Raw genomic sequence first — 22055 nt, 5'->3', positions numbered from 1 at the left:
GGGGGAACCCACTGGAAAGATCGGATATCCCTTGCCACCAAGTAGGGTCGTGGATAGTTGAAAAGCGAAGTAACGACCCACTGGTACTCCAGAGACCATGCCACGAGATGAAGTATTGAATCGGTCACCACCTGATCGCCCTTGGGCTTCAATGAGGCATAGTGAGGGACGCTCGGGCTGAGGCCCCGTCCGAATCGTGGCAACCACACCTTTAGGCTGGAGCACTTTATGATCAGCCGCCATGCGGCTATCCTGGGTGGGCAACAACTTCATTGAACTTCGAAGTTGATGGGCAGACAATATTGACCGAGACTTGAACTGGGTTTCTTATCGGGAGCCGAAAGTTGAGATCTCGAGACAGCGTCGTCCCGTACGCGCCATTTCGAAGTCGTAACTCCCGTCATGCGTCCATATTCACGTACACGAAGTATCTCGCCAGTTGGAAAGTGCCGAAATGATGTCTAAAATATAAAGGTAGGTTTAAATTTTTTTCACCGGTGCCGTTTCGGTGGCTATATGGTGTACCGGAACGCGAATACTAATTGCTATTGGTCAATCCGTGCTTTTCTGTCGATGATCTGGGTGATTTTTGCACACATGCACGAAGAGGAACACCAGGGAACACCACTCTAGACTCATCAAGGCATGTCATCACAGCGGAAATTGTAATTTTGCACTATAAAATGTCAACGACTATGCCCCTTCAATTCCCCACAATTTCTCTTCCGCGCACTGGTCATTGCTCGTCATGCGAACCTCTACAAGACGCCAGTCCCCAGCCCCCGCAGATGTCATCACGTATCGTTTTCGCAATAAAATGATGTATGTGCCTGCTTCTTTCAGTCCTAGTCACTCAACCATCAGACTGAACGCGATCATTGCAGCAAGCAGTTACATTTGCTGTATCAGCATTTGAGGATGACCTCACTGGGATTGACAAAAGCCGGATATCCTTCTCGCTGAATGTGGTGGCGAACGGGAAGCTGAGCTCTGTGGGGATCACCGTATCAGCAGTCTGGCATGGTCGACGATTGGGTCCTATCTAGCACGATATGAGATCATAGATGTGCATGTCCAGCCAGAGCTCAAAGTATCAGAACCCCCACCAAGCTATCGGTCTTGTGACTGGGGACGCTGAGATTCGTTATCACCTCTCCACAGCTTCGCTCCCAAACGCCTGTTTCAGCAGCCGAGTGCCTGAATCATGATACCGGGTACCTTTGGGCTTCCTATTTCACTATGTAAAGATGATACCTTCACATGCGGAATATCGTTATCATGATGGAGAGCGAATGTTTTATGCAATTTCATCAATGGATTCATTTCACCTTGTCTATGTACTATCGATGTTATCGGCCGATTATCATGCTCTATCGTGATGGTACCCCCGCGATACGCACGACCGAATATCCTTGGGACTTGTGGGAGAATCACTTTTCAGTCGACCTCCTTCCTATTCACAGCGTGCAGAACGCTTATGTTTATTTGCGCGTGCTCTTCGTGCTCTCTTGGACTCCTGATTTTCCTCTGCTTTTCTTTCTCACCCACCCACTAGTATTTCTTGGTATGTTTGGGGTGGTCTTCGTGACGGTTCACCCTCGGTCCTTGATTTGGACTGGTAGTGCGGATTCCCCTGTGGTACATGTTGCCTGTAATCTAATCTCATACTCAATAATGACTAGTTACTGGTGTTCAGCTGCCTGTTAGGTAACTGGTACTAGTACTGGGCTAGTCGAATACAACTGTTTTTCGGTGGACACTCGAGCTCAAGTGGCGAGGATATCGCGCTCCTCTTAACTTAGTGTTCTCAATACAAGACTCACAAGTCGAAAGCAGAATTGATTAAAGCAGCATAATTGAACGTATCTTCAATGCGCAAAACGGAAATCAAGTCTTCTGTTCCCAACATCCTTGGTCGTGCTCAGATAGTGTGCACGTTCCTATCATTTGGAGTCTTTAGCGCCAGAGCCCCTGCTCTTCAGAAAGTCCACAATGAACTCACCTCTGTCGTCATCGCATCCCAAATCTTAGCTCGTTGTCGGTTCCGCCACATGTAATATGCCTTTGTACCTGGGTACAGAATACAGATGTTGATGCAGCAAATGACGATGAGGATCTCGTTGCCGTGTCGATCTGCGCGAGGGGAGATTATGTTGCCTGGGAAAGGAAACGAGGAGTGACATACATCTGGGAGCATCGCTGGCTACGTAGATCTGGGCGGATATGATTTCACTCGCTTGCACGAACCTAGCAGAAAGTGAGTAGACCTCCAGTTTGAAAATGGGGGAATCCACACATGTTGTATAACGACGCGTTGACTGTTCGACTCGCCACTGCCCCGGCGTTACGAGAGCACCACCCCACCTGAACAAGAGATAAGTATTTAGCTCGAGGATCGTTTTAAGCTGTACCTGGATTGGATGGGTGTATCTGGTAACACAAGGATGTCAAGAATGGTTCACTAATGCTAACAAGTTCGGACTTACGGATATGACAACAGACCAGTCACCACAGCCTGAACAGTTGAGTAAATGGCGTATGACGCGCTGCGCGAAATATATTACTCACAAAAAATACCCAAGGGTTGGGGCTGCTAGGTAATGCATAGAGTGCAACGAGGAAAGGCAACGTCCAGAGGTCTTCCATCATTGATACAATAGAACGCTCGTTGACGAACTCTGAGACAAGTGTGGTCACAAACATGGTGATAATTCCGAAAGCCTGAGAGGGTATCGTAAGGAGGTTGGTGTTAAATGTATCGAATCTGTGTTCCTGGCCTTGAGTGTGTCAAACGAAGGAATACTCGTGATACCTACCCGATGTCCCTGAGTAGTAAGGTGAGATATGTCGAGGGGGGAGTGTTCGGGATGCCAAACATGAGGCCGCTACGTTTCATGAGTGTCTAACTCTTACAAAGATCAGGGGAACGGCGTACAGGATGTAAATTGGCCAAAGGTCATAGTCACACATTGCTGTCCACAGGCGGCGCAATGTAAGGCCCTCGCGGTTGTGCATGTCACCCTGAGGGAGTAAGTTAGTCACAGCGTCTAACGAGATTGGGACATGACTATTTACCTTAGTGGGATCATCCCGAAGTACTCGGTTGACCATAATGATTTCTTCTCTTTCCGTGAACCAACCGTTTGGCCGGAACCATGTTTTGGTCTGCGTTGGCGACGCAGGCATGCGGAAAAAAGATAAAATTCCTATGAAGAGAGTAAGGATTCCCCTGTGGAAGGGTCGACTTAGCGCGTCTTATGTCATTGGAAAGAAATGGGCGTACTCAATCATGAACAGCCATCTTGGATCAAGTCAGGTTTTTGTGAAATGAGGATCAAACTTTTACTAACTGCCATCCAGCAGCGCCAGCCACACCATCCATATGAAGTGTGCCATAGGCTATAAAACTAGCAATGATGGCGCAAAAGTTCATGGTCATCCAGAACAGCGCGAGGCGGACGGGTAGCTCCGTCTTCGTGTAAAAATCTGTTCGAAAGGTCAGCAATGTAAGACGAGGGGGAAAGAAACTGACACACAAGATAGATATAATATCAGGTCAGGGATATAGCTGTGGAACATAAACGAAGTATACTCGAGCGCATGCAGGAGTTGGACTTACCCGCCTTGCAAAACGCTGAATTGACTAGTCAGTAAAAGAAGCTTTGGGACAGTAATTACATGATATTACCCAAGAAGCGCTCGGCAGACCAGGAACGAGGTCCTGCCGGTCAACCAGAATTGTGACAGAGACACGAAACCTATGGCCAATCGATAAGGACGGTTTGATACAGTTGTTCTGTTACATACTCCAGAGGCACATTTGCGTTGGTATCCAGCGATCCGGGCCAATCTTCAATACGACCATAAGTCACACGAAACCATCTACAGTAAATGCACGTACTCGCTTCGAGACAAGCTGTGACGGTAGTTCTGCACATAAAAATGCCAACCTGAACACAGTATTTCCGAGGTTGAAGTCTGGATGACCGAGTTAGAATATTATTCAGATGGTAATCGAACAAACTTGCCATCTGTAGTCAATCCAAGATCCTGCAAAAAAGAGTCCGAGTTTGCCTGGCTGAGGTTGTTCCTGTCCAAGTTCAAGGCGGCAAATCCTATGGCTGCCGTGATCATAATCTTCCAATCCAACTTGCGGACCAGGGCCTTCCTCCCATTTGACATGAGTTGAATCACGATAAGTATAAAGACTGACCTTTTCCTCTTTATACGTCCAACGAGCGGCTGGATCGAATCTGTGGAGATTCTCGTAATCCTTATTGGGCCAATAGTGTGGGGCAAGGTCAGGCTCATCAAAAACAGAGCGTTTAGTCGCAGTTGCATCAGGGTCAGGGTGGACAATCTGCTTTCGACGAAAGATGGCCGTTGTCCATGAGAATTGTTCCTCTGCCTCATCCACCAGGTCATCAGTGGGTAAAGAAGAGCTTCTTTTCTCAACAGAGGACAGTAAAGAGACGGACCGACGAAGGCCGTCCGTCATCGGAGTTTGCTGCTCTGGGGTAGCACTACTCACAGAGTTCGTCATCTCGATGAGGAAAAGGAACGAGTATAGGGGAAGAAGAATCACAATAAAAGCACTCAGGACAGGCACGGCTGACCCACCAACTATGTCCACTCGCATGTAACGCGGAATTGTGCGGGGGAAATTACATTCCTGATCTTGCGTTCTAACAATAGGCAGAACTTCTATGTGATGGACCTGCAAATTTGTTATCGGTTGGGACGGAAATACAGCGCATCCGCGGAGCGCTCGCCGCCTATTGAATCGGTGCTCGCAGAAACAGCATGTTTATCCTACTGTACTCAACGAGCCGCTTGTCGTTTACGTTTATGGATCCCCACGTCCTAAAGTGGCTGCACACCGACAGGGATGTGACTGAAGATGTCATGATGCATATGGTGTGCGACATAAGATGGCAGAGGTAAGGAAAAGGAAGTTAAACTATGTACTCACTGGGCATCACGCATCATCACGCATGAATTGTGATATCTGGCGCAACCATCAGCGGCGATTGGAGCCCGGTCGCCATAAAGTCACACTGTTGTAATGATAAGGCTCTTATTAGTTAGTTATAAGTTAGTACTTACGGTGGGAAGCAGCGAGTGGAGTGTTGCTGGTTGGCGGTAACTAGAATATTACAGAACTTGCAGTTTGAACCAGACTGATCTCAGGATCAGGAAATGTTCTAGTCCTATCCTTGTTCCAGCTACAAAGTAGACTCGTAACCAGTCTGGACTTAGCTACAAAGCACGAATGACTCAAAGAAGACCTGAAGCTGGCAGTGCTCAGTGACCGAGGAACCACGTGGCAAGTTACCAATTTCGGTCTCAGGCATTGAGGTGCTGCTGTACTCATCCGCCAGCACGGCCTTTCCAGTTAGTGTTAGTGCAGCAATGAAGTTCACAAAACCTGCCTGGGTTATGCACAAGGGTGAGTGTTGAAGCGTGAGGAATAGTTGCTTCTTAACCATCTTCTGCCATACAGATAGTTCTAAAACCGACCACGACACGAAGCGTCTTTCCATATTTTCCGTTCATGTTCATCCTGATGGTTCGCGCATAGCCACAGGAGGATTAGATGCCAAAATTCGTATTTGGAGCACGAAACCCATTCTCAACCATGCATCCGAAACGAGCAATCGACCACCAAAGTCTTTGTGCACGCTGAGTATGCATACAGGTCCCGTTTTGACGATTAGGTGGGCACATTCTGGGAGGTGGCTTGCAAGTGGTAGCGACGACGAGATTGTGATGATATGGGACCTTGATCCGTGAGTTTGGTATATGATTTGGATGTGCTTCTGAAATATCCATCTGCGCTTCTCTCCTTCAAATATAGGTCGGGTAGGGGCAAGGTCTTTGGTTCCAACGAAGTCAATGTAGAAGGATGGAAGCCAATGAAACGACTTCCAGGCCACGAAAGCGGTGAATCGGGTTTACTCAATTATATTTCTATTTGCACTGAACAATTGCCAGACGTTACCGACCTAGCATGGGCACCGGAGGATCGTTACCTCGCCTCAGTTGGCCTTGATTCCGTCGTTTTAGTCTGGTGTGGATATACCCTGGGTGAGTTGGATTTGTACTCTTGCTTGCACTGTCCACAGCTGTCGGTTTATTCCACACTTCAGTAACTGGTGCTTCCAAATGTCTTCGAGCATTTCTTTTTAGCTTCAGTAGTTCAGCGCAAGAGGTTCATTACTTACACTACTTTCAGAACGTCTTAGAAAGCTGGATCAACACCAAGGATTTGTCAAAGGCGTTTGTTGGGATCCTGTGGGCGAATTTATGGCCACTCAGTCCGACAAGTCTGTGAAAATTTGGAGAACTGACCGATTGGCAACTCGAGGCAGAAATCAGAAAACCCTTCGAGGACTCTCCTGGCAGTACCTTTTTCCGCCTGTCTTAGGCAAGTGCCACCGGTCACATTTATTAGATCGTTTTCTTACAGAGTTTTGCAGCTGGTCGCCTGATGGTGCTCACATCACTGCTTCGAATGCAACGAACAACAAAGGCTTCGTTTTCATTGCAGCAGTCATAACTCGTGGCACATGGACTTCTGAGATCAGTCTGGTTGGCCATGAGAATACAGTGAAGGTTGCGGTATGTGCTGATCATGTTGAAAGTGTTACCATTCTCATGCACGTTATAGGCCTACCATCCTCATATTTTTCTCCGAAATCCCACGTCACCTATAGCTACATCCAACATATGCTCTGTAGTTGCTCTTGGCACGGATGACAGATCCGATATCCATCTGGCAGACAAAATCTGCACTGACCTCTCATTGTCGCGCGTGAAGTTTTTGAACGACAGATCATGGATCTCAGCTGGTAAGCGTCTCTTGACTTTTGTCAAGAATCTGACTAATCTTTTGTGAAGGTCCTGGGATGGTCTGACTCTCTATGCTGCATCCTCGGACGGAACGATAGCCGTTTTCCATTTTGACCCTGAAGAATTGGAAGGCATTGCTCCTCATTCTGCTCAAGAGCAATATTTACACAAGTTTGGCTTTGTACCAGCCACCAACTCCAGAAGGATTCTCGCACGGCACCCACAGTACAAATGCTGCTTCAGCATCGAGGATCACGCCACCGCCTTCCCCAAACCGTGCCCAGTCGCAATCGCAATCTGGTTTTGGTGCATCGAATGGGATTAATGGTGCTGAGCACATCAACAAGCTCAGTTGCAAAGAAGAGCAATAAGAAGAGGGTACAACCCGTACTTATGTCAGTCTGTGCCTTCTGCATCGACATCACGCTCAGCCCTAGTATCAACTTCTGTGCTACCGCCTTCAGCAGGCCTCAGATCGCGTGCATTCCAAGTGCCAGAGATTCCCCGATCACGGCAGGCATCACACTCTATGTCACCCTGTGCCAAGCCCACGAACTTACAACGCTGATATTGAGATGGGAGGACCAATGGATATGAATGTTCCCATTGATGCACTCAACACGAGTATGTCAAGTGCAAACAAGGGCAAACGGAAAGTGTCGGTCCTCGATACACCCGAGGATCGGCCGTCTAAGCCCCGTACCCTTGGTGGCGATCGACCAAGGGAAACAGTCGCAGTGCGAGAAATCACATTGACTAGTTTAGTCTCGACCCGCCCGTATCTATTTGAGGGTGCAAATCTGCTACCTGTCCCTCCGCTGTTGACATTCTTGAGTGCCAATGTGGAGGGAAGCGACTTTGTCTTTGAGGCCCGAAATTTAGAAGGAGATGGTTCATAAGACCTTCGACTCGTTCCGGTCTAGCTGATGTTCCTTGCAGGGGCCACGGAAGTCACGTTTGCTGATGGAAAGCAAACATTATGGCTGGACTATTTACCATCTCCTGTGCTTGCGTTGACCGCGTCCACAATATTTTGTGCGGCTGCTTCGCAAGACGGTTCTGTCAACGTGTATTCACACACAGGTCGCAGGTTTGTGGTAAAACAGAAGTCTCATCACTGTCTTAATGATGTCTGGCAGATTGATGGCGACTTTAAGCTTTGGGTCACCTTGCGCGATGATGCACGGCTGCAAGTTGGCATTAATGATACTCACAGCTTCTGGTCAGCTAACCTCGATGTAAGTTGCATGACTTCCTCTATTTCATAGTGCTTACTCTGTTTTAGAAATGTGAAGAATGTTGCATCCTTCTTTCCACCTACATCCGTTGCACCCCTCCTCTCCTCTTCGCCGAATTGCACGATATTGTCTGCCACTGTTCGACATAATGGCGCACCAATGATTCATTGCTCTTCCGGTATCGCGTATACTTACGATGCCCAACTTTTCTCCTGGACAAAACTAAGTGAGCGTTGGTGGGCAGAGGGCTCTGATGTATGGCAAGGTCGTCAACGAGCGAACAAAGACAAAGACGTTGTAGCCTCCATTGAGGGTGCAATCGGCAGCACGAATATCTCGGCGCCTCACAAAGAGCGCCCCACATGGTGGAATACGGCGCTCACACTCGGTCATCTGGAGAGCAAGTTGCACGCGGCCAAAGCCCTCGATAGTGCACTTGAATATAAGCAAGCACTTCTGATTTATGCAAGAAAACTAGCGGATGAGGGCTTCAGAGCGAAGGCAGAGGAGCTCATCAAGGAGCTTTTCGGCCCCATATTTTGGTAGATTGCATATCTTGCAAGCTTTGAGATGAATCGCTCACTGTCTATCTAGGCGACCTGGTGGAAGGGACGACTCTTGGACCCCTGTTGTGGCAGGCATGGCTAAGCGCGATCTTTTGCGCGAAGTATTGTCGGTTTTTGGTCAGTCGTTTCGTCTCGACCATCCCTCAGATTACTGAACTTCTGTACAGCTCGGAGCAAGACCCTTACCAAATTAGCATTGGACTGGCAAGACACTCTCAAGAAGGCGTCGAGCGATGATCAGCTATGACGATGCTTCTAAAACTTTGGCTTTTGGCTTTGATTGTGATTCAACTTTGCCACTGGACGGACTGTTTGTTTAATTAACATATTCATTGTAGCTGGACGCTTCACTAGAGAATATGCAGTATTTATGTCATGGGGATCTTTGGCTCTGCGATTCGCAATATGCAGTTCCCGACTCGTCCGCTCTAGATCTTAGTAGGAGATGCAACAAACGTTCTAAAGTTCAAAACAACTGTACCGCGAAGGAGTGTTTCGTGTACTGTAGCAGTGATGTCATTCCGGAATTTCCCACGAGGAGTGGGGCGTGCCAGGCTGCCCTGAAATCATCGAGTGTTGTGACATCACTTTGAACCTGCACAATCATGAGCAAATCCGATGTTATCATTCGAGAGGTCAGTACTTCAGTTGTTGGAATCTCACCTATGCGCAGATAATGTTCTCATCGAATTACTCTGTAGGTCGCAAAAGATGTCTGGATCTTCTCCAGGTAGGGGCTCGAATCCGTATGATCATTCTGCCAACCCCTGCTAGTATCTCATGTTGACTCAATAGACCTTTTGCGCGATTTGGAATAATCCAGATGGGAGGGCGGTCCACTGCTATCAAATTGCGACAGGGAGGCGTTTGGGTACTTGCATCGACACCACTGACACAAGATACGCGTAATAAGATAGATGAACTCGGTGAAGTCAAGTGAGCATCATTCAGTCTTGTTCATGCTGTATTATATTTAAATCTCCAAGATACATCATAGGTGCTGATGCTGTTCACCACATCTTTCTTGGTTCGTTCATTCTCTGCAGAATTACTGACGTCATCAAGGTTCTGTCTGACCAATTACAACAGGAGAGTTTAAAAGGGCTTACCCCAACGCGAAGTTAATTGGCGTTGAAGGTGCCATCAAGAATATGAGCGACAAGGACCTCCAATTTGATGGTTGTATGTCATTGCCGTTTCTTTTTTCTTTAGTCATTGAAGTTAAATTTCAGTGTGGGGTCGTGACCTTCCCAGCAGAAACTATGGTTTTGAGGACGAGGTAAGGCATAATTATCTCTATTGGAGCACAAAGTGATATATCATACATACAGATTAAACATTGGTACGTGCTGGTCTGTTCACTAGGACTGCCAACTTAATGCTTTGCAGCTATTTTTCAGGTTTTAGAAATAAAGACGTGGCTTTTTTGCATATGCCATCAAAGTCACTTATCGAAGCAGACTTACTTCTAAATCTACCAGCTAATGAACAAGTCGAGTACCTTCCTTTGCTGTTCATATGTATTGTGTTAACATCTCAATCAGTATTCAAAATCATCCTGTTCGCCCCATATGAATCTCAAGCCGGACTCGTGGTTCCACAGGGCCATCATCAATAACACAACGGTTGACGCTGAGTTTGTATATCGTTCGTCGTTCCTACCTTGACACTAACCGCGTACGCAGAGCTATGCGCCGCGATGCAACGACAGTTGCTAATTGGGATTTCGATCGAATCATTCCTTGCCATGGAGTGAGAAACACTGTCATAAGAATTTGTGTGACGACTGACCATTGCTTTGCAGGATGTAATCGAGACCGACGGCAATAAGATGTGGAGAGCCTTGTACGATGCATTCCTCAACTGATAATCACAGCTTTCTTGTTTGGTTTGTATATGGAAGTGATAATGATGTCATCGAAGTCTTGGCCAGCAAAATTCCACAGCATATTCAGTCTCTCATCCTATCAACCGCCATTCAGTGTCGCTTCAAATTGTCAGCCTCTGAACCCCGTTACGACGACACTCACGTACTGACAATGGAGCAAACAGTTCGTCTCAAGGGATCACTCGAGAACGATCGCTCTTGTGATACACTGTGCCTGGCACATCATATCAGCTATCGTCAGGTGCTTGTTGAAGACTCTCTGACAAGACGCACCTAGTTCTCATAGACATGTTTTACTGCGACAAGAGGGTTCGTTCCGAAAACCACAGTATTTCGCTCACAGCCTATCTACAAGCAGTCATATGGGCTATTGATGTCACAAGCTGGATCTTCCGTGGATCAGGGTTGAATGTTAGTGTGATCGTCAAGGGTTGGTCGTTCAGCTCACAAATTCGCATGTTCTCAGTACTTATTTCCAGACTAGTGATTCCAACTTAAGCTGGATGCGAGCGCATGACATATCCCAGACGTGATCATTTGAGGCCGGTACGTTGCTCAACCGCTTCTGTGCGGACGTGCGCTCGGATGTCGGACATGACTTGCGCTCGTCCAAGGCTGCACCGCTTCATACAGGTGTGTCGGTAGGGTGAACATGACTGTTGTGAAAGAAGTGCGAAAGAGCCCGGTGTCGATTAACATGTAGCCAAAAGACGTTTCAAGGCAGCCATATAACTTGGTGTGCTATTGATGGCAGTTCTTGTGTCTACGTCTCTTGCGGTCGAGGCAGTCAAACAGGCATGTCAACAATTAATGGGGCTCACGCATATACTAATCTGTCAATGCCACACTTAAGTTCACGAATTGGTTGCAAAGAACGTTCTTCCATTTTATTCCTTGGGCCCTGGCACCCTGGATGATCGATGATCGATGCCTCGATAATCTCCAATATTGATCTGCACGCCTAGGCTAAGTTGTGTTTTCTACTGCATCGTTGTCACATTAAGTCTCGACACGATTCTGGACTTCATTTTGGAATACATTGCTCCAAAGTAACATCGTAATCACAGTGAGCTGGTTGGACCACTTTCTACTTCATACGTAGCACGTTGTTTCCGCATGGCAGCCTCAGGTGATCTCCATTGATCGTTCTTTTCTGTTCTTTGAAACCATCTCACTTTTGTAGATGATTACTGATTAGTGTGCACACACGACGAACTTGAAGTGTTAGAGCAAGCTTGCCTGTTGTTAAACACTGCTAGCATGAACTTCGCTGAAAGAGGGCTTCTACTTTGAACCTATGGATTCGAAGTCACGCCAAACAGGCATGCTTCGTAGTTTGACCCACGCTTCCAGAAGGGTCCGCCTTCGCCGCTAACATGTGCCAAAGTCGTGTGCACGCAAACGTTTCTATGTATAAGACGTGGTGGGATGGCAGACTCCGCACAATTTCCATTCAACCCTCTTTATTTCAGCACTATGCCATCTTGTCCATTATGCCCGTCGCCTGGTACCCAGGCAACCTCCTTAACTGAATTGGAAACGGTGAGTAGAATTCGCTTCGGATAATTTGATTGATGTACTGATCGTCTTCGCTTGCATCAAGCACATCAAAATGAAGCATGTAGTAGCGGGAATAAGTTGTAAATTCTGCCAGAAGGACCTCAAGAATAATGCTGCGCTAATTCAACATCTCGCATCTAAGAGGCATTACAAATGCAAAGCGGGATGTTCTCTGACATTTATGACAACCACAGAGCTCAGCACGCACGTCAGGGTGGATCATAACGCAGGACCTAAAGACCCTCCTGCAGCTGCCAGTAAAGCCAAAGCCACAATCCCGGTCACGTTCCCCTGTGGCCCCTGTGGCATGGACTTTGTCAGTCCCGAAGCGCTCCAGCACCACATGAGCGTAGATCATGCACCTAAAAACCCATGTCCATCTTGTTATCAGAGCTTCTCCTCGTCTGGCGCTCTTGAAGAACACCAGTCGATCAGCCATCCTGTGCCCAAAGCACAACCCAGCGTTTGTTTGGGATGTTCCATGTGCAAGCAGACATTTACCTCCGCAGACGAACTGTATGGTCATATTCGCGTCGCCCATCCCCTCGAAACATCGGCCAAGAAAGTGTATCCTTGTCTTTCATGCCACCGCACGTTCTCAAAGATGTCTAAACTTACTGCCCACAGTGAAACTACCCACCCCTCCGGGCCTGTTTGTGCTATTTGTGGGCACAAATGCCCGTCTCAACATGTTCTTGATGATCATGTCGCCGCAGTGCATACACCCGCGCTCAGCAACTGCGGGGTATGCAATGTGGCGTTTAGCTCCGAAGAAGGGCTTCAGCGCCACTACTTGCAGTCTTCAAAAGATGCCCACCCGAAATGTGTCGAGTGTGATCTTGGGTTCAAAAACGACGCAGTATATGCAACGGCATGTTTTCTTGATTGCGCTTTGTTGTGGTCTCTCACTCTCAAACCTGTATTTCCAGCATCGCCAAACATCCCACCCAGAGCCGCCCCGCCCTGTTTCTCCACCAGCTTCCTATCGTTGTCTTTTGTGTAACAATGTCTTCAAGCTTCAGTTGGCATTGGATGACCACACGGCCGCGAAACACTCTTTTCACTGTCTTTTGTGCAACGATGTGTTCAAGCTTCAGTCAGCGTTGGATGACCACACGGCCGTGAAACACTCTTTTCACTGTCTTTTGTGCAACGATGTGTTCAAGCTTCCGTCAGCATTGTATGACCACACGGTCGCGAAACACTCTTTCACCTGCGGAATGTGCGAATTTATTTGTCCGGAGGAGGAAGTTCTCAGGGAGCACATCGCTTCAGCGCACTCGTGCCCCATTTGTCATGAGGGCATCTTCGCAAACATAGACCTTTTAAACGAGCACCTCGCGGATCACGCTGCTCCCTATCGTTGTGAAGTCTGCCAAACTAGGTACGCCGATGAAGAAGGCCTACGTCAGCACCACAGAGAGTCCCCAGATGTCATACATCCGTCCTGTACGAGATGTGACTTGGGTTTCCAAGATGAAGGCGAATACCATAATGTATTGTCCCCTCTTTTCGTGATATATCTGTCAAGATCTTTCATTCATGTTGCCTTCAGCACACAGAAACGATTCACCCTCAGATACCCTGTCACCTGTGTGATGGGGCATTATTTGATCCTGGAGAGCTTTCTATGCACTACTTGACATCTCGCAACCATCCCGTGTGCGACAAATGTCAAGTCGGATTCAGCGATCAAGCTGAATTTGCTATGGTGGGTGAGTCCCGTTATCATTGATGCCTCGACTCATACCGCCGTGCAGCACGGCGCAACAGAACATCCAGAGGCATATTGCCACCTATGCCAGTGGCAGTTTGAGTGCTCCGAGTCGTTGCAGAATCACATCCGACACTTCGTAGCACACCCCAAGTGCATGGACTGTGAACTGAGATTCGCAGATGCGGATGCCTATCAACACGTTGGTTTTCTTTCTGGTTCGTCGAGTAATGCTCAAATGTGTTCCATAGCATCTGTTTGTCGTGCACAGGCCACGCAGTGGCGAGCCTGCAACAAGGCAAGATTTCGACCCCGATGCTTTGGATAATGGTGACGGAATAGTTCACTCCGAAAAACACTTTTTTAGTCCCTTTTCTCCCAATCGAGTCGAACTCGACATGGGGTTTTTCTGTTGATCATGATCCTCCCCTATGCCCCGTCCGTCCCCTTGCCTCCGAGTGCCAGTGGATACTCCAGCCCCCTGTCCCAGAGGGTTCTAACACGTTCTAGTGTGGGATCGCGGTCGTCCTCCAGGACGCTTTCGCCGCCTCCGATCTGTGGCATCAAAGTCTCACAGCTGGAGACTGGGCATACCATGGATCATTCCGAATCCCCAGACTTTGAGCACTCGCCGCTTTCCAATGTACCTGCAGTTGGTACACCATTGATATCAAGCACAGACTTCCGTAGCCCCTTCAGTCCGCGCCCGGACCCTCCAGCACTCTTTCCTTCTCAGGAACTGAATGGCGCCAGTCACAGCGATCAAGAATCTACTGCTTCTGCAAGGTCACCTGAGACAAACTCTCCGGTGATAAAACTTCCCGAGAACGGCGCATCGCCGATGTCGAGCTCTGGGTGGTCCACATTAAGTGGCGAGGATGCGTCGAGGATGTCAGACAAATCGGATGACTCACCAAGTCATCGACCGGTGGGCCTTGGTGTGCCTATGCTTCGCTTGCAAGTACCTGTGCCTAACGGGGGTTCTCAGACAGCCAGGTATGATGACCAAATGAAATGTTATTTCCGAATCTCAATCTTGTTGCAGTATTTTGGCGACGCCAAGCTCCATTTCACCCGAGTCTGCAGGCATGGATATTTCTGCGAATGTGACCCCCGACTACTTGCGGGAAGCTCGTGCATATCTTGCTGTGACTCATCCAGGACAAGCACCTTCGACTGTGAATCATCTTCATAGCCCGGCCATGACGTCCCCCAGTTTGACTTCGATCAGCCTCACCACAGCCTCTCGCGAGCGACGCCGTGAAGTACGATTTGAGGATAGTATTATGTCGGAGCCGTTGTGGGAAAACCAATCATCTGACTCGACCGATTCCTCCTTCGATCCTCCTGTGCTTCAAGGCAGGCGAAAATACGGCGTACAAAAGAAATCAGGTCAGTGACGCTGTTTCTTCATAGATTTAGAGTTGACAATGAGCACAGGTGCCAGCAAACTTCCTCGTTTTGCACCACTCAAACCGGGACGAGTTGCGGGAAGGAATGGGGTCAATCATTTAACGAATGGCGCAAGTTCTCTCTCTCCCTATCATTGCAGGATTTGTCGACGGGAGACATGCGAGGATCTGACGACAACGACTTGTGGACACCTGTTCTGCAACGCGTGAGTACAATCGATGCCGGACTTGGACTTGGACTAACAGGAATTCGTAGGTGCATCACAGATGCGGTGATACGAGACTCGCGATGTCCCGTGTGTAGGAATGCGGTTTTACTTTACTGTTTGTTCCGCATCGACACCACCATGACCTGCCATGACTGAGAGTGACTGATGATGAATAGTCGATCTATGTAGTATTCGGGTCTTGCCTGTCTGTCGTGCATTGTCGTGGAGTACCGATTTCGACGCTGGTAGTCATTCTATAAAATCTGTCTCGCAATTTCCAACGTGACATTGCGTGACTACCTGTGGCAACTGCCGGTACCCTCTGCAGTGTTGCACTCATATCAGCCTCAAACATCAACTCGTATTGCGTGTGGGCACTTGAAGAGTGAGTTCAGGGCAGCAAAGACTGAAGTCTGAAGCAAAGTCCGCATTGCCACCAACGGTTAGGAGACCGAGTCACGAGCATACGTCACGCTCAGACGTGGCGCAGCCGCAAGCACTCGGCCAGAGCCGAGTGCGCCGATTATAACAACAGTTGATACTAGCGCGATACGGACTGACAGCAATTCGAAAGTTGTGACACTTCTCTCTCCCATTGTCCGAGAGAACTGTCTCGCGTATACCCATCTTTCCCTCCGTCGGCAACTGCAGCATCTTCAGGCCTGGTGGTGGTGTGACAGGAATTTCAACAGTGTCGACGGTTCATCCTCCTAATCTGCTGCTACCACCATGCCTGTGTGCAATCGTTGTAACCGTTCTTTTGTCGACAACAATGCTCTCCGTATGGTGCGAAGCGCTTTGCATCCGAGTCTATCTCAGCGTCTGATTCTCAACCGCTCATCTAGCACAGCGAGTCGAAGCACGGGTTTGAGTGCACTCACTGCGACCGTGTGTTCAAGACTTCAGACGGAAGAGACCAGCATGAGAGAACAAAGCATTGCTTCTCTTGCGGCATTTGCGATCGACAATTCAGCTCTGAAGAAGCCTTGGATCAACACAATAGAACGAAGCATTGCTTCCCTTGCGGCATTTGCGATCGACAATTCAGCTCTGAAGACGCCTTGGATCAACATAATAGAACGAAGCATTGCTTCCCTTGCGGCATTTGCGATCGACAATTTAGCTCCCAAGAATCCCTGGATCAACACAATGAGGCTAAGCATTCTGGATACGAATGCAGATACTGCGATAAAGAATTTACGTCCGATGGGGCCCGTATCCAGCATCAGAATGCGAAGCATGGATCCCACCCACACACTGTTTATGCACCTTCGTATCTATCGACACTATACTCCCAAGCTGCGACTGCTCCTGTAGAGCAGCCTAGTGTATCCATATTCGGTGCTTCATTCACGCAGAAACCCACCCCAGAACATCCTGATGATAAGGATGTCTTGATGACGCAGTCACCAAAGGTGGAGGTCGCTGCACCCAACCCGGTGGCGAATTTCGCATGTGGAACCTGTGGAAAACCTGTCGCAACGATCGTAGCTCTGGAGGCCCACGAGTCGCAGCATAGAGTTGATTCATGTGCTTGCACAATCTGCGAGAGAGCTGAAAGGCCTTGCAATTGCAATATTTGCAAGCGCACCAACACCTCGACAGTATCGGTGAATGAGAAAGTTCCTGATCGTGTTGTGACTAGCGAGCCCGAAGAAAACACGTTGCCTACGGATCCACTTGGGGCTATCGAACCTAAGGTAGTCGAGGACTCTTTGGTTGGGTCCTGTGATTTGGTCATGACCCTGGAATCCCAAGGAGCTACCGATCTATCAGTTGATTGTAGCGTTCCAGTGCAGGGCATGTACTTGCAGGATCAACAATCCTTGGTAGAATTGGAAAGCGAATTGTGCACAAAGCACTCGACTTCCGCCCAGACACCATTACCCTTACATCACGAGCACCACAGTCTTGATGATCCAATGTGTCCTTCTGATGTTGCTATGAAATTAACGGAGGAATCTAACGTTATCAACCCCCAATCGGGTTTTGCATCCATGGAATGCGACACCATTCCTTGCCATCCGAATGTGCTAGAGCAAGTAAGATTCGTGATCCCAATTCTTTCGAGACTAATGCTAATGCATTCTCCGTGTCTTCTTTGGTCGCATAGCATTCTGCACTCGATGCTCACGCCATCGTACAAGATTCAGCAGTTTATGAACGCATGGGTTCAAGCCAACCTGACTTTTCTCTTGAGTTGACTTATCCGGAAACCCAAGATCACAATATGGTTTGTTTAGTTTAGTTTTGGGTCTTGGTATACGATCTCTGAGATGTTTTTGTCAGTCCCCTCCCGAGACACCCAACGACCACCCGACAGTTCTCGACATAGACATGAGCCACGAGCAGGTCGATAACCCTCTAGAGCGTGACCCCCTCGTTCCTGGATTGGAACCTGATTTCACGTCCTCATCACTCTCGACAGAATCCCCTGCAAATAGCATACTTGTACCCGTGCAAGTCCACTCTCCCCATGTTCGCATCTCTGAGCTGCAGCCTCTCACTGAGTCAGGCGAGCCTTTCGTTCGCAACCTTGTTCCTTCTCCGACCCCATCTGAGCATGGTAGCTGGGGGTCGCGTAGAATTACTCAGGATGATCACTTGCATTCCGAAAACCGTCCTCTACACTCTCCGATGACTTCTGAAGGTTCCACTGGTTATTTCTCCGATGCCGATCGCTCCTCGACTCCATCAAGCCCTCTTTCTGACCATTCCATTGTCTTCGTATCTGCGAACTCCATACCCGAGTACGTTAGAGAGAACCGTGCATATCTGGTTGCAACAAGCGCTCCGTCCCAACCTTCCTCAGCAGCGTCTAGTTGTGTCCGTTTACCCTCAGTGGTCACTTCGTTGGAGTCTCTGCCAGATCAAAATGATCATGCTGAGGTGCCCTCTGCCGCCACGAACGGCCAATCTCCCCTCTACTGCAGAATTTGTCTTCGAGATCCTTGCGATGATCCGACTGCGACGATGTGCGGCCATATCTTTTGTAACAGGTTTGTAATTCGGTTGTTTGTCTGCTTTCAACGTATTGAAATGCGTTTACCCAAGGTGTATCATTGATACTATAATGGCTAGGTCTGCGTGCCCAGTCTGCACCGCTCCCACATTACTATACTGTCTTTTCCGCCTTGATATCTAAGGAGTCGCTATTCTCCTAAAGCGTAACACCTGTCTTGCTTTCGACATGCATGCCAATGACTTTAAACACAAACCACAAATCACATTGTATTTTAGAATTCTTGAATCATTACAAGTTTTCCTATCCAAGTGGCGTACATTCATTGCGCACCGCTAAGCAGTATCATAGGTGAGTATAATACTTGTCAAAGCTGCGTGTCATTAATTCATCTCAGCACTTGTTCAACGTCGCATGGGAAATTCCATTGCAAACTTGACTGAATTCAATTGATTTACTCGGACTTGGCTTGCGGCATAGTGTTACCGATATATTTCGCTGGTGAAAGCCGAAGTGCACATGTGCAAGTCCGAACACTTGTCTAAACTACGATGTGATATTGGCCCTGGCCATATCCATATCTAATATCTCAGGCGTTCTCAGGAGATGGAAACAAGACCTTCGGAGTCGATATTCGTTTTCGACCTAACGCCGCATTAGTAACAAAAAACCATGCTGCACCAGTTGCTTTGTCGAAATTCGTCAGGTCTATTTATATGGATTGCCCCTAATCTCCTAGAAGCGAGCTGCTTCATCGCGGGAGGATCACATTATGGTAGCTGCAAGCCCACCCACGCCACGTCCTCAGCCCGCCGAGAAGCCTGTCACACCTAGACTACAAGTCCTGTAGGCCCCCGTCCTCCTGATTTCAGGGACTGCCCATACTCTTGGGCTCAGTTTGCGAAAGATGATCATACGTCTCACACCAATATACTTGAACACCTCATGCTCATCCCCGTCCTGTCCTGCCCTGAAACGCCATGTGTGTAACAAATCGTACGATGTCATTTCGCAACTCTCCACTCCTGAGCATAATCTCCGATAGTGTTGTGGGGCAGAACTATTATGAGGCAATTCTGCCGGTAGAACTCGGCAGAAGAGTGAGGCAATTCAATCGTACCTATGTATTGGGCTTCCATTTGGACTGCCGGCACCAAGTCCCTCGTCGACACGTGGGTGGTTTCGCAAAGTCGTTAATGCCTTTCTCTTCTAATACTTCCGAGTCCGTACGGCCGTATCACTCGCATCGTTCGTTTCCCATTACAGATTGTCTTCTAGTTGAAACGAACTCAGCGTTGAAGCGAGATGTATTCTCAGTGTGAGTTTTCAACGAGATCGGAGCTGAGACTGTTGCAAGTGGTGGAAATCAGTCTACGACCTACTTGGTATTAAAGCCGGCTTTATGGACCTCAGGATAGCCTCCAGAAGAGAGCCTGTACGTCCTTAGCATCTGTTTGGCAGTACCAGTTCTGCCCACGTCACTACTCCGACAAGTCCCAAGGATATGTCGGTCGTGCGTGTCGCGGGGGTACCATCACGATAGAGCAAGATCTTATCTGATAATCGGCCGATAACATCGATGGTACACAGACATCCGAACACCCGCGTAATCAGACAAGGTGATTGATGAAATTGCAATATTAAAACTTCCGCTGTGATGACATGCTTTGATGATCCTGCCCTGTGATGTTCCTCTTCGTGAGTGGAACACCATGCATGTGTGATTGCGAAAATCGCCCAGATCTAGAATGTTGTCATCGACATGAATAGAAAAGCACTGATTGACCAATAGCAATTATTCGCGTCCGTACTAGTATGATGCTATATAACCACCGAACCGGCGCCGGTGATTCAAGTGCATTAATGTCCTGGCTTGACCTTGGCAGAACAACACCTGACTCAATTTATTGCTACAAGCGGGGCTTCCCAATTGCGCAGCATGTGCCTGATATCCATCGATTGTATTCATCAATGTGCTACAACAAAAAACACGGCGTCCGAAGGTTTAACTGCCAGTCTGCCACGTCAAGCGCCACCGTGGCGTCCTGAAGGCCTGACTTGTCGGCGTGGAGGGTGATGATGAAAACAGGAATGAATAAACCAAAGAAGGAGCAAGCATGCGAGCGGCGGGGATACATACGCTCGGTGATGAGGCTGTGACACAATGAATGACTTCAGATAATCCATATACTGGGGTGCAAACACAAATTTGAAAATGAGTCTGTATAAACCAATTGATGATACCGTATCCACCGCCATGGATGATTCGACAATTCAATTCCTAAAGAACGAAGCAGAGTCGCTATTAGGAAGAAGCTGTGCTGACCATTGTCACCGCTGTCCTAGTTGGTGTTGAGCTCGCGCGCCAAGATCGTCTTGAAAATTGGCAGTCTACATCTTTGCCGTCCACATGCGTCTTACAAACCCACGCAAAGATTCCCCTTGGCAGGGTCCTAGTTTTCCACCTAGAATGATTACAACAACGGGGTTTAATATCAAGACATGATGAATATTGAACTTCAATCAAGTGTAGTATCAGAGAGAAGAATGCCTAATAAATAAATATTAATAAATTCTCACCCTGTACTCCTCTAAATCGTCTCTTGTATGCCAGGGGTCAGACAACGTCTGCCGTTATCGTTCTAGACTTTCACGCCAGAAGTTAAGGTTGAAAAATGAAAATTTCTGATGCCAGTTGTTCAAGTCCGTCTTCCACTGAAATTGCAACATAAGGACAGTCCCTTGATGAGTGGTAAGAATTCCGATTGTACGCCAGCTGTCCGTCGTACGTTCATGTTGAAACATAAGCCACGATGTGACACCGCTGTCCCCGCCGAGCGCTAGCCTTGTAAGGCTCAGACATTGCGCTCACCACAGAGTGTCTAAATCAGTGCCTATAGAAAAAATGTGAGCATGCGATAGTATACGAGATGCACGTACAAGAAGTAGTAGATATCGAACAACAGGCAGTGCACCGTAAGATTATGTCAGCGAATATCGCTGGTGTGAGTGGTCCTAAAAAGGCAAGTAACTTAGGACCCTCCGGGCATCGCGGCACACTTTCCTAATGCGTGAAGATATCTAGGGCCCCTGCTTAGTTGGTTTAGTCTTGACCCAGGGTTTGCCCAGGGTCTTTCCATGATCATTGTGAATGCCATATGTCTGTTTTTCAGGTCCGACTTATCACTCTTCGCCGTCCCCTGGGAGTTCGTACTGTTATCATTCAGACAGGCTCAGGGGTTTAAGTTGCTCCATACTTGCGGTCAGCATCAACTCTATACCGTTGGAGTCCCTGGGAGTTCATCGTCATGGTATCCTGTCATCAAGGCTCCTCCTCAGTGGCTCAGGGTTCGAAACCCGTTCGAAAGGACCAAGCCTGAGTACTGAGTCAGGTCCAAACTGATGATAACAGGGGCACCGTGAACTTTCTACCGTTCCCTGGGAGTTCATGCTACTTTTTCTGTTATCACTCGGACCTTGCTCAGTTCCCGTCATCACTCAGCAAACAAGTTACGGACATGGACCCTTCAAGTTCCCCGTTCTACGGTAGCTGCTCGCGTTCATGTGTCCTAATCACACTCAAACGCCACCTAAATCTGAGGCAATCGACTCATTTTATGTAAGACTGCAACACCCACGAGTGTTCTTTGGGGT

The 22055-nt window shown here is 48.2% G+C and overlaps 5 protein-coding genes across 5 annotated transcripts; 4 read left to right on the top strand and 1 right to left on the bottom strand.

Annotated features, from left to right (window-relative positions):
* Nucleotides 1–978: 978 nt before the first annotated feature.
* Nucleotides 979–1753, top strand: F5147DRAFT_267287 (uncharacterized protein). Its single transcript, XM_041428941.1, has one exon. The coding sequence runs from the start codon at nucleotides 1261–1263 to the stop codon at nucleotides 1705–1707; it is 447 nt and encodes a 148-aa protein (XP_041290897.1). The 5' UTR covers nucleotides 979–1260; the 3' UTR covers nucleotides 1708–1753.
* A 79-nt stretch (nucleotides 1754–1832) lies between these two features.
* F5147DRAFT_704338 (allantoate permease) lies at nucleotides 1833–4907 on the bottom strand (the record flags this gene model as incomplete). The annotated part of the gene is made up of 17 exons (XM_041437890.1): nucleotides 1833–1940; nucleotides 2003–2133; nucleotides 2186–2247; nucleotides 2297–2387; nucleotides 2503–2515; nucleotides 2569–2764; nucleotides 2817–2885; nucleotides 2936–3021; nucleotides 3076–3229; nucleotides 3284–3301; nucleotides 3351–3527; nucleotides 3689–3758; nucleotides 3808–3850; nucleotides 3902–3978; nucleotides 4029–4164; nucleotides 4214–4543; nucleotides 4881–4907. The coding sequence occupies 17 exons, from the start codon at nucleotides 4905–4907 to the stop codon at nucleotides 1869–1871; spliced, it is 1752 nt and encodes a 583-aa protein (XP_041290896.1). The 3' UTR covers nucleotides 1833–1868.
* Nucleotides 4908–5412: 505 nt separating this feature from the next.
* Nucleotides 5413–8903, top strand: F5147DRAFT_746575 (histone transcription regulator 1; the record flags this gene model as incomplete). The annotated part of the gene is made up of 17 exons (XM_041439862.1): nucleotides 5413–5449; nucleotides 5504–5789; nucleotides 5858–5943; nucleotides 5995–6087; nucleotides 6236–6330; nucleotides 6368–6404; nucleotides 6455–6621; nucleotides 6671–6736; nucleotides 6835–6851; nucleotides 6901–6952; nucleotides 7041–7179; nucleotides 7205–7247; nucleotides 7370–7743; nucleotides 7792–8090; nucleotides 8121–8632; nucleotides 8685–8773; nucleotides 8824–8903. 17 exons carry the CDS (start codon nucleotides 5413–5415, stop codon nucleotides 8901–8903), a joined length of 2472 nt encoding a protein of 823 aa, XP_041290895.1.
* Nucleotides 8904–9261: 358 nt separating this feature from the next.
* On the top strand, nucleotides 9262–10523 carry F5147DRAFT_775652 (uncharacterized protein; the record flags this gene model as incomplete). Its single annotated transcript, XM_041441750.1, has 11 exons — nucleotides 9262–9291; nucleotides 9358–9386; nucleotides 9452–9592; nucleotides 9643–9683; nucleotides 9746–9838; nucleotides 9889–9935; nucleotides 9988–9998; nucleotides 10046–10148; nucleotides 10201–10292; nucleotides 10342–10408; nucleotides 10461–10523. The coding sequence occupies 11 exons, from the start codon at nucleotides 9262–9264 to the stop codon at nucleotides 10521–10523; spliced, it is 717 nt and encodes a 238-aa protein (XP_041290894.1).
* A 1497-nt stretch (nucleotides 10524–12020) lies between these two features.
* Nucleotides 12021–18854, top strand: F5147DRAFT_654471 (uncharacterized protein; the record flags this gene model as incomplete). Its single annotated transcript, XM_041433869.1, is given in 23 exon segments — nucleotides 12021–12086; nucleotides 12148–12420; nucleotides 12496–12669; nucleotides 12821–12849; nucleotides 12870–12963; nucleotides 13034–13469; nucleotides 13489–13553; nucleotides 13660–13815; nucleotides 13865–14036; nucleotides 14090–14148; nucleotides 14186–14814; nucleotides 14864–15210; nucleotides 15235–15320; nucleotides 15371–15436; nucleotides 15629–15684; nucleotides 15768–15824; nucleotides 16003–16139; nucleotides 16290–16712; nucleotides 16739–17481; nucleotides 17553–17672; nucleotides 17729–18438; nucleotides 18700–18752; nucleotides 18799–18854. The coding sequence occupies 23 exon segments, from the start codon at nucleotides 12021–12023 to the stop codon at nucleotides 18852–18854; spliced, it is 5007 nt and encodes a 1668-aa protein (XP_041290893.1).
* Between the last annotated feature and the right edge of the window lie 3201 nt (nucleotides 18855–22055).

This window comes from Suillus discolor (assembly GCF_016758755.1).
Source record: "Suillus discolor strain FC423 chromosome Unknown F5147scaffold_41, whole genome shotgun sequence".
Taxonomy (NCBI): domain Eukaryota; kingdom Fungi; phylum Basidiomycota; class Agaricomycetes; order Boletales; family Suillaceae; genus Suillus; species Suillus discolor.
This window is presented reverse-complemented; position numbering and strand designations above follow the sequence as displayed.